At 37.6% G+C, this 12,084-nt stretch overlaps 1 protein-coding gene and 1 pseudogene across 1 annotated transcript; one reads left to right on the top strand and one right to left on the bottom strand.

Moving 5' to 3' along the window:
• LOC119040850 (olfactory receptor 1038-like) lies at window positions 1-1,008 on the top strand (annotated as a pseudogene).
• A 7,702-nt stretch (window positions 1,009-8,710) lies between these two features.
• LOC119040851 (olfactory receptor 5M9) lies at window positions 8,711-9,649 on the bottom strand. Its single transcript, XM_037133962.2, has one exon. The coding sequence runs from the start codon at window positions 9,647-9,649 to the stop codon at window positions 8,711-8,713; it is 939 nt and encodes a 312-aa protein (XP_036989857.2).
• Between the last annotated feature and the right edge of the window lie 2,435 nt (window positions 9,650-12,084).

The raw sequence follows: 12,084 nt of genomic DNA, 5'->3' as shown, positions 1-12,084 counted from the left end.
ATGGCTAAAAGGAATAGCATGAGGGTGACAGAATTTTTTCTTTTGGGCTTTTCAGTGCACAGGGAGATTGAAATCATTCTTTTTCTGCTCATTCCAATGGTCCATACTCTCTAACTTTGGTAGAAAACATTGGGATGATTTCATTAATCCAACCAGATGCTCAACTTGACACACCCGTGTACTTTTTCCTCTGTAATCTGGCCTTTGTTGGCGTTTGTTACTGCTCTTCAATAGCCCCCAAGTTCCTGGAGACCCTCCTGACCCAGCACGGGTCTATATCTTTCCATGCATGTGCAACACAGCTGGGCTTTTCCCTGAACTTCTTGATCTCAGAGATGTTTCTTCTTGCAGTAATGGCTTATGACTGTTATGTGGCCATCTGCAGTCCTCTTCTCTACAGGGTGATCATGTCCTGAAAGGTGTGTCTGCAGCTGGTAACAGGCCCCTACTTACACAGCTTTTCTGTTGCTTCGCTCCACACAGTTGTTACCTTCCAATTGGTCTATTGTGGCCCCAGTATTAGTCATTTCTACTGTGATGATGTATGTCCCTTTAATTGCCCTTGTCTGCTAGGACACCAGCCTCAAAGACGTCTTGATTTTCATCTTTGCTGGGTTCAACATGATCAGCGCTTTGACCACTGTCCTTATTTCTTACTTATACATTGTGGCTGCCATTCTGAGAATCCAGTCTACAGAAGGGAGGTGCAAAGCATTCTCAATTTGTGCCTCTCATCTGACTGCTGTGACTATATTCTATGGGACCCTGATCTTCATTTATCTGCAGCCAAAATGGAACCACTCCCTAGACACAGACAAAATGGTCTCAGTGTTCTATACAATAGTCATTCTTTTGCTGAATGCCATGCTCCACAGTTTGAGGAACCAAGAAGTAAAAAGTGCCTTGAGAAAAGCCATTAAAAACTGTTACAGCCTGCCTCTAACAAACTTTAAAAAGTGTCTCGGAATAATGCCTGACTTGGAACAAGGCCATATGCAGATATGTTGATTTTATAATCTTTTGATGAAATTAATACATTTTTACCATTCTTCATATAAGTAACATTATTTTATACATGAGTTCTATTTTTTATTTATTTTTTATTGATTATGCTGTTACAGTTGTTCTATTCCCCCTCTTCATTCCCCTCCACCCTACCCCCCCATCCCCACCATTACCCCCCCTTTAGTTTATGACTATGTGTCTCAAGTTCTTTAGATTCTATATTTCCCATACTATTCTTGCCCCCCATCTATTTTCTATCCACTGTCTATACTACTTATTTTATGTCCCATCTCCCCCCTTCTCCTCCTCCCACTGCCCTGTTGCTAACCCTCCTTGACATCTTCATTTCTATGTTTCCACTCTTGATCTAGCTGTCCTTTTAGTTTGCTTTTGTTTTAGGTGTGGTTGTTAATAACTGTGAGTTTGTTGTCCTTTCACTGTTCTTGTTTTTTTAACTTTTTTCTTAGATAAGTCCCTTTAACATTTCATATAATAAGGGCTTGTTGATGATGAACTCCTTGAATTTGATCTTATCTGAGAAGCACTTTCTCTGTCCTTCCATTCTAAATGAAAGTTTTGCTGGATAGAGCAATCTTGGTTGTAGGTCTTTTAATTTCATGACTTGGAATACCTCTTTCCAGCCCCTTCTTGCCTGTAAGGTCTCTTTTGAGAAATCTGCTGACAGTCTGATGGGCACTCCTTTGTAGGTGACTCTCCCCTTATCTCTTGCTGCTTCTTGCCGCAGCCTGCTGCAGCAAGGGTGGTCGTGAGGCTGAGCGAGGGACGAAACAAAGGAGAGGACCAAATGCTCTGCTAGCATAAGGCAAGTTTATTGTGCAGTCTTGAGGCTTAAATACAATCTTGAGTACATAGAGAACAAAGGAGAAGAATTCTGGCCCGTAGCTCACTTCCTTGACCTACAAAGTTTATCTCTTCCCTTAGAGTAAGGATGTTCTCAGGCTAACATACCTTCTGGGTACATGACGCACAGGCCAAAGATATGAGTTGATGGAAAAGGAAAGGCGGCTAGTTTCTCAAGGGGTCAGAGAACAATCCCAAGATAGCCCCGAGGCCAGAAACCAGATCCAGTCACCACATCTGCGGCGCAGGACCCTATCCTCGACCCCTCTCAGGCCTCCTGGGCTCCTACAGCTTCTAGGATTCTCTTCTTCATTTTAATCTTGGCTAATGTAATTCTGATATGCCTTGGTGTGTTCCTTTTTGGGTCCAACTTCTTTGGGACTCTCTGAGCTTCCTGGATTTCCTGGAAGTCTATTTCCTTTGCCAGATTGGGGAAGTTCTCCTTTCTTATTTCTTCAAATAAGTTTTCCACTGGTGGCTGTTCCTTTCCCTCTTCTGGTACCCCTATAATTTGGATGTTGGAGCATTTAAAGATGTCCTGGAGGTTCCTAAGACTCTCCTCATTTTTTTGAATTCTTGCTTCTTCACTCTTTTCTGTTTGGCCATTATTTGCTTTCTTCTGGTCCACTCCATTGATTTGAGTCCCAGTCTCCTTTTCATCACTATTGGTTTCCTGTGCAATTCCATTCATTTCAATTAGTTTCACCTTCATGTGTTTGTCTAATTTGTGGCTATAATCAACCAATTCTGTGAGGATCCTGATCACCAGTGTTTTAAACTGTGCATCTGAGAGTTTTGCTATTTCTTCATCCCTTAGATTTATAGGCTCTGGGGCTTTGAGAACTTCTTGAGCCATTTTTGGTCTGTTTGCACCCCTTAAGTATGAGGAGTGGAGCCTTGGACTCCCAGGTCGCTGGGTTGTGACTCTGTATGTGGAGGCGGGGTCAGAGTGGAGAAATGGCGACCCCCTCTGCTGTTTCTCGCAGCTGGGTGAGGAGCAGAGCCTTAGGTTGTTCACGGGGTCAGGGCCACTTAGGTCGCTGGATTATGATGCTGCATGTGGAGGCGGGGTTAGATCGTGGAAATGGCGGCGCCCTCCGCCACCGCCCGTCTCTGGGGCTGCTAGCTCTCGTCCAATCGCCCACTCCCTCGCTTGTCTATCCACACACAAATGCCCGACCACAGTCAACCTGCAGCCCTGCTCCCTTGCTGTTTCCCTGAGATTGCTTGCTGAGTTGCCCACCAGGTCCAACCCTGCACCTGGATTCCGTGAGTTTTCCTGTGCTACCCCACTCTGCCAGTTGCTGGATTTGCCCCTCTTACCGGTCAGGCTGAAGAATTTGTTGTTATCAGACTTCCGAAAAGTTCAATTTTCTGTGTTCTGGCTGTGTTTTCTGTTGCTATTATTTAGTTGTCTCTAAACTTGGTTGTGTGAGGAAGCATGGAGTCTCCACCTATGCCTCCATCTTGGCAGAAGTCCTGAGTTCTATTTTTATATAGTTTGTAATACATTAACTATATAAAGAAGTAGTACTTAAATTTTTTAACGTTGACTGTTGTTTAGATATGTGACTCATAGATTAGACCTGGAGAGTTTCTAGTCAACTAATAATAAGATTTAGCTGTTCCTTGGAGATGTGTTTTTGGTTTTGTATACTGGCAGAAGACAAAAAGGGGGCAAGGAGGGTGATGAAGTAAGTTTCTTGTCCATCTTCATGTCGTTTCATGAAATGGCATGGTCCTCAACTGCCCCCCATCTGTTAGCCACCATTTCTCACTCCACCTCTGACCACAACTGGATTCATTACCAATCACTCACTGAATATTACACCATTAGCATGGATTCTAAAAACATCAGTCTGTTGAATTATAAGACTGTGCTACTATGACCTGTGTACTGTGATGTGTGTTAGAATGAATCTAGCAACTCAGGAAATACATTTTGTTTATTGGATAATGAAGTTATAAACAAGCAATGAACAAAGTGAACAAGAACAAAATGAAGTTTACTGTCAAATAAGCAAAATTGAGCCATGTCAGTGGGATATGTCAAAATTACATTTGAACCCTTTCCTACCATGAACTGATTCCCCTTTTTATTCTGTCATTCTTGCTTTCATCTCACCAACCACCTATCATTCAAACCCAGGCATGACCAGTAATCAAAATCTCGCTGCATTCAAACTATGTAAGAAGTTAGTTCTTGGAATCTCAGGATCTTGGGTTAAAACCTAAATTTTACCACTTCTAGTTCAGTGACATTGGTTGGAAAAGATGAGAAGCTGCTTTAACATCATTGAGTTCTGGGTAAGTCCTGCATTATAAAACTGGGAAACTCAAAGCTCACTTTGTCATATAATGACAGTTCACTAAACAATGTGGGAAGCACATTGGATACTCAAGTTCCCTCCAATTCTGTTTGAATATTATGTGACTACAGTTAACCAGTGTTATAACATCAGAGACTTCCACAATAAGATTTACTGGATTTTGTCTTACTAGAACAACTTAATAGTCTTAAACGTAGGAGATATTATTGAACTGAAAAAATTAAAGTGGTAAGGTATATTTAAACCCCATGAAAAGCAGTGCCTGACATGCAGAGTTCATATATATATATATATATATATATATATATATATATATGTGTGTGTGTGTGTGTGTGTGTGTGTATGTATATATATTTTTTCCCACATACATATTCATATGTTGCAGAGTTGCAACATATATACATATGTAATTCCACATACATATCCATATATGTGATAGGCAGCTATATGTGTATGATGGTGGTGACTTGTGACAAATTTATGTTGTTTTCTGACTTTTAGTTATTATTATGCTTTTATTATGATTTTTCTTACATTGCAATATTACATTAATTCTTTTCTTAATAATTTTTAAATTAACTCATACTTTACTTAAATAAATATGAAAATTAAACTGTATAATCACTGCAAGTGAGAAAGATTTGTGCCAATCATCATAAATAGAAAGGAACAAAAATTATAAACACTCAAACATTTAAAATAACCAAATGTCTGTATAATATATAAAATTATCTTATGTATTATATTTTGGGAAATACTGGCAGAAGAAATTACGGTATAGAAGTTAATCAGAATTTGCAATAATCAGTTTAAGTTAAATTACTTCAACTTATCTTAGTATAGGTTCAATGCTCAGATTTAAATGTTACAGTTATATGAAGATATAAGTATTAAACTATGTATTTTAAAAATTATTTTCATGTCTTCTGTACTCAGCCCCAATACCATTATTAAAGTAGCAATAAGGTGTTATATGTGGTGCAAATGGTAAAGATTTTAGAGAGAAAGTGCTGAATTTTAATTATGACTTTTAAGCTCTTAAACTGAGTGGGCACCATCACAAAGAAATTAGTCTTGAAAGTCATCACTATCAATTGTCAAGGGCAAGTACCCAAGAAAAGAGAATATCTTTGCTGTTATTTTGGTATTACTTGCTTTGTAATTCCATAGCATAAGGTTAAAAAGTTAAGAGAGTAGTGCAAAGTTTACACAATAAAGTGGAGAGTGGGAAAGAACTCATGACTCAAGAGCCATATTTCTGACCACAGGCAGCAAGGGCCCAACCTGAGACTGGCAATGTGAGTAGGATTTAAAGCTTAGTGAGTCATACAGGAATCTGTGCCTTCCTTTCAAGGAGCATATGGATTCCGATGAGGTTGCTACAAAGTCACAAAACTATTAAAAGTACACTTGCTGGACTAACATTCTCAGCACCTGTCACAACCCAGGGTCCAGAGCCTATCAGTTATAGCAGATTCAGATACTCAAAGGCCTTTTCTCAAAGGCTGGACTCAGGAACAGATAAAGCGAGCATTATCCCTCTTTGAGAAAGGAATTAAGTCAGAGGTTTCAAATCCCTCAAAATGGAAATCATCTTCAAGAGTAACTATGAAGCACCTGGGTTCAAAAGTAGTGTATATAGGTAATTGTGGGGGAAACTTTGCCCAAAAGTCCCCCTGTCCACCATGGATGAAAATAAAACTACCAAGACATGATCTGCTTGGGGAGGAGAGGTGGTCGATCTCTCAAAGGAGAAGGACCAAGAGCCCCTTCTTCAACGACTTTTATTAGGCTTGTAACACAGGAATACAAGTAAAGCTCATCAATCAATGTCAGGTGGCAAGGATCAAACAATAGATAGCATTTCAAAGAAATCTAAGGGCTTAATCTGAGTCAGTGTCTGTCAGGTAAGGGGGTTGCAAAAACTTTGGGAGACATACTCGTTTCCTGCTCGGACCCTTATCATATGACTGAAAACACTCTTAGCAAAGCAGGCTTCACAGGACCTTAGGAACTCTTTCTTATGCCCGATCACCCCGGAACCCGCTCTAGCTGGCAAAGAGCTGCACCGCCCTCCCTGTCGTAGGTTTTTAGGCTTAAGTGGATAAGAGCCAGGAAGTGCTTTTCCCAGACAGAAATGGGGACTCAGGTTATGGGGACCCAAAAGGAGCAATAGATAAAGATGTGTGTCAGTTACATGTCTGATGAAAGCTCACTTAGTCCATACCTACAAACAGTGCAGAAAAAATGGCTGAGAAATCCTGATGCCAAGAAAGAAGCTTATAAGCATCTTAAAATGCTAGTGCAGACAAGTCACCTAGAAGTTGGGACAATCGGAGGCTATGACAAGTCTAAGGGCTGATGAAGCAAGGGGACAGAAGGGTTATAACCCAAATCTAAGACCAGAAGTTTGGGTTTTTACCTCCTGTTTAAAACAGAGGACCAGGGTTATTTTATTCAATACCAGGAGAATAGGCAGATATCTGAGGAGATTTTTATCACCCTCAAAGCAAAATTTGCTCTCAGAAGTAGAGGTGAGATGACAAGAATCATGTTGTTGAAAACAATTATAAATCACTTTAAGGGAAGATTAGGATACAGGTTAAGTGGTATAACCAGTGAACTTCTCAAATACAGTGACTCATTAAATAAGCTAGGATTGTATTTCTCTCTCAGGCAACAGTGACTTGGGGGTTAATATAAGGCCATTAGACCTTCAATATGTGGCTTCCATGTTTGGGTCTAGAGTAACAGCTTCAGTGGCAACATTTTTAAGTGAGCAGGTGGAGGAAAAAATCCAGGACTAGTGGCTTTGACCTTGAGGTGATGACCTTTAGGTTACATTCATAACATTCTACTAACAACTCATTGCCAAAACTTCATAAAAAAGTTATAGACCTGGCTATTAAGGGAAAATGAAAACTTTTGTTTATACCTGAATGGCAAGCATTTTTGAAATAGTAGGAATATCTCTGCCCTGAGGATCACAGAAAATGTTGTCTTAGAATGTCAGGTTATAATTTCAATCCTATGAAAGCAGTTGTTTCTTGAGCAGCCCTATGTTTTGTGCTTGACACTAACACTTAAGAAGCAAACATGAATAGTTTATAAACATTTTAAAATACTCTTTGTTAGTATAGTTTCCAATACTAGCCAATGGTACTCTTTTCCCGTTCTCGGACTCTAAAATTATGAACAAAAATCCCCTTCCCTCCACCACCTGCCTTTTTTTCAGATCCATTCTAAGGACAAGTGGGCCATGCTTAATTGGCATATTAATCTGAGTTGCAATCCTGTCTCTTATTTAGTTCATCTTACTGGTGGTATTGCTACAACTGTATGCTGCTTCTCCAAGTCCTCCCTCAATATGCAGTTGTACACCCCTTTTAATTAGATTAGCTTTTATACAAGGATAAATTTACTCATCAGCAATCACTTCTACTTTCCATTTGCCCTATGTGGGTAAGTTAATAAGAGTCAGCAGAGATGGATAGATTTGTATTCTACTAGTAGAAAGAATGGAGTGTAGACAATATGGGCTATAGATGCCCCAGTCTAGATAAAATGAAGTGTGAGCTTTTGAAGATTTTTAATGAGGCCCAAAGGGATACCATTTTGACCTGTATTTATTACATTGGAATGCATACTCTGTGCAATAGCATTTGGTTGAAAGTGTTTCTTATCTGGTTGATTCACTCTAGGCACTAAAAACTTGGTTTAAGCTGCAAGAAACAGAACCAAAACATGGGTAGGAAGAACTGGAATCAAGTGATAGTTTCAAATCATATCAATGAAAGGTTTAATTGGACAAAGGTCAGATTTTAAATATAAGAAAACTTATACTTATTTATTTTTTATTATGATGAGGGCAGGAAAACCTTTAGTCATAAATATTTAACCCTTTTAACATCAGGGAATTTATACTACAATCCAAAACAAAAAATAAGGGTAATTAAACAGATTATTGAGATACAAACATTATTTATTATAAAACAGTGCATACTGAAGACAAATCTTATTATTGTATTGGGATACTAGTTGAAGATTCTGAAAACAATTTCACTTTTAAAAATCCATGTGCACATAAACACTACAGAATACTTTTTTGGTAAACCAGCATCCATCAACTTTCTGTATTCATAGAGAAGAAATAAATTCTTACTTACTCTTTCTCTCATGAAATATATATATACAAAATGTATCATAGGAAACCATGTTTGATTTCAACAAGAGTGACTCCAAGTTAACATTTTCTTTCTGAACTTATCTGTTAGTTCTTCCAATGACTATACTTAACACAATCTTATATATACAGTGAATGACATTAATATTCACATTCAATATGTTTTCATGTATAAGATGAAGTAAGCTAGCCATTCAAGTCTATTCATGGGGTAAAGCATCACTGCATTAGATTAAGCCTTTAATCATATGTAAGAGGTGTCTAATTTTTTTCAAGCTAGGACTTTCATGCCTGGGTATTTATAATAGGTAGCAACACACCACAAAAATATCTATCGTAGATTCACTGCCCCAAGTTTAATGATTGCTTTGCTGACTGCCTCTTTCACATCCTTGTTTCTCAAACTGTAGATCATGGGGTTCAACATAGGGATCACTGTGGTATAAAATACGGCCACTATTTTCCCCTGCTCCACAGATTCTTCAGTAGGCCGCCTAAGATACATGAATATGAGAGTCCCATAAAACAGGGTAACAGCTGTCAAGTGGGACCCACATGTGGAGAATGCCTTCTTCCTTCCATCAGCAGAATGCATGTGTAGCACAGTTACTACAATAAGGGTATAGGAAATGAGGACCACTGAGAGGGAATATGTGAAGTTAATTCCAGCAATCACAATCATTGTGTATTCTTTGATGTGGATGCCCCCACAGGCAATCTTGATGAGAGGAGGGTCTGCACAATAGAAGTGGTTGATTTCAAAGTTTCCGCAGAAGTACAAGCCATATGTCCATAGTGTGCATATTAGACTGACAGAGAATCCGTAGACATAGGGCACAGAAATAAGCCGAACACATACAGCCCTGGACATCTTACTGCTGTAAAGCAAAGGGTTGCAGATGGCCATGTAGCGATCAAAGGCCATCACAGCCAAGACATAGACCTCCACATGGACAAGGGCAATGAAAAAGTAACACTGCACCAGACACCCCACATAGGAAATAGTTTTTGTCTCTGATAGTAAGTTTTCCAGCATTTTGGGGGTGACATTGGAAGAGAACCACACATCCACAAAAGACAAATGACTCAAGAAAAAGTACATGGGGCTCTGAAGCTGGGGACTGATGGTGATCAAAATAATCATACCAATGTTTCCTAACAGAGTGATTATGTAAACTGCTAGGAACACCACAAAAAAGATAACTTGAAGTTCCTGGCGACTGGTCAACCCTAGAAGAATAAATTCTGTCACGTCGGTGAAATTTGGCATTGTCTTCACGTAGACTCAGTTTGTTAAAGGCTATGGAGAAATTAAAAATAAAAAATGGATTTGTTGTATTCTTGAAATTTTGAGTCACATTTATCTTTTTTCTAATTCAAATAGTTTAAAAGTTGATGTGAATTTCTCACAATGTCCAAGATAAGAATATATAGGCATAATTGTTTTCTTTAACAGGTGTTATAAGTAGTTACCATAAATATTTATTAGTTTTCTATCTGTAAAAGAAGAAATTACATTAGTTGCTAATACATATTAAAAATAGACATTAAAAAATAATAAATAAATATAGACATTTATATTTTGCTAGATTATGATACTAATGTTAAAATCACAGGGAACAAATATGACTAAAATCTGACTAAAAGTTGTCAAAGAATGGCTAAATCCTATTCCATATAGACTGATATATATTTTTAAATGTTCTATATTCATATGCACATGGATTTTTTAAAATAAAATTGTAGTCAGAATCTTCAACTACTATCTCAATACACTGGTGTTACAATCTAGTTATTAACATATTTGTCCCACTTAAGCCAGCATATGATATCATAGGTTTTCCAATATGAAATATCTAGTCTTATTTTCTTTTGTTTAGCTAACATTATGCTTGTCTGATTGCCACTCTTTGCAGGGGTGAGGTAAGAGGGACTTAACAGTATAAACTCTCTCAGTTGTACAATTATCTCAGAAAAGTAAACTACAAGTGGTCTAATCACCTAGCACCTACTTTCAAAATTACATCAATAGAGATAAATACCATGGGGTAAAGTTTAAGTAACATGTTTTAATAACTAGTATGTCTTATTTCAGGGAGGCAATCAATTCTATGACTTATTATCCATATCTAAATTTGGTGTCACTGCAAGAAAAAGCTTTTCAAACAACATATTCCTATTTTACTGCACTTCTCCAAAAATTAAACACGCGCTATGAGTTCTCAAGGATCTAAATATAGGATTAGCACAATCTTGAGAATTTAAGCTCTGCATAATAATAGTACTTAAAAGGTGTATTGTTGAACTATAAATGGGCCTGTTTGCAATCGCTTACATTAATTTATTTTACAAATATTAAAGCTAATTACATGTCAAATATATTTGTTGCATTTTCAAGTAATCTAAATTACTTGCAGATGAAAATATGAGGGTGAACAAAACAGATAAAATTCTGCATTGCATTATATTTTATTCTTATTGAGAATGTATAAGTAATAAATATACAAGTAAGATAATCTAAGGATGGAATTGCTGTGACAGAAGTATAACTTGCTAATAAGATAAGACAAATCATGAGCATGGACAATGGGGGGAACTGACTTTTGGAAGCTAGGTGGGACAGGTCAGGGGAGAGCAATGGGGGAAAAGGCATGACAACTTTAACTGAACAACAATAAATAAATTTTAAAAAGAAACATGCTCATTTCTGAATATTGACTTTGTATCCCTCCCATTTTGCCAAATTCACTTATTAGGTCGAGTACTTTTTTGGTAGAGTCTACTGGTTTTCTATGTACACTATCATGTCATCTGCAAACAATGACAATTTTGCTTCTTCTTTCCAACTGGGATGCCTTTTATTTCTTTTTCTTGTCTGATCACTGTGGCTTGGACTTCCAATACTATGTTGAATAAAAGTGGTGAAAGCAGACATCCTTGTCTTGTTCCTGATCTTAGTGAGAAAGCTTTTAGTTTTGCCCATTGAGTATGATGTTGACTCCAAGTTTCTTGTATATGATCATTATTATGTTGAGGAAAGATCCCTCTACTACCACTTTGCTGAGTGTTTTTATCATAAATGGGTGCTGTTTCTTATCAAATGCTTTTTTCTGCATCTGTTGATATGATCATGTGATTTTTGTCTTTCCTTTTGTTTATGTGATGTACTATGTTTATTGATTTGTGGATACTGTACCATCCTTGCATTTCTGGGATGCATCCCACTTGATCATAGAGTATGATCTATTTATGTATTGCTGGATGAAGTTGCCAATATTTTTTGAGAATTTTAGCATCTATGCTCATTAGCAATGTTGGCTTATAGTTTTATTTCTTTGTTGTGCCTTTAGCTGGTTTTGGGATTAGGATGATGCTGGCCTCATAAAAAGAGTTTGGGAGTTTTCCCTCTTGGATTTTCTGGAATAGTCTGAGAAGGATAAGGATTAGCTCTACCTAAATGTTTTGTAAAATTCTCCTGTGCAACCATCTTGTCCAGGGCTCTTGTGTAACGGGAGTTTTTTGATTACTGCTTCAATTTCACCAGATGTTATTGGTCTGTTCAGGCTTTCTGCTTTGTCTTCATTAAGTTTTGGAATATTACATTTTTCTAGAAATTTGTTGATTTTATACCAACAATGAAAGATTATAAACAAAAACCAGTAAATAATCCTATTTTCTATAGCAACAAAAAAATGAAGTACCTAG

Source organism: Artibeus jamaicensis, unplaced genomic scaffold, assembly GCF_021234435.1.
Source record: "Artibeus jamaicensis isolate MK-2021 breed Jamaican fruit bat unplaced genomic scaffold, CSHL_Jam_final scaffold_614, whole genome shotgun sequence".
Classification (NCBI taxonomy): domain Eukaryota; kingdom Metazoa; phylum Chordata; class Mammalia; order Chiroptera; family Phyllostomidae; genus Artibeus; species Artibeus jamaicensis.
Note: the sequence above shows the minus strand (reverse complement) of the source record. Positions and strands in the feature narration are given on the sequence as shown.

Bases quoted from the DNA above. Each gene is read 5' to 3' on its own strand.
- LOC119040851 (XM_037133962.2), bottom strand. From the start codon at position 9,649: ATGCCAAATTTCACCGACGTGACAGAATTTATTCTTCTAGGGTTGACC.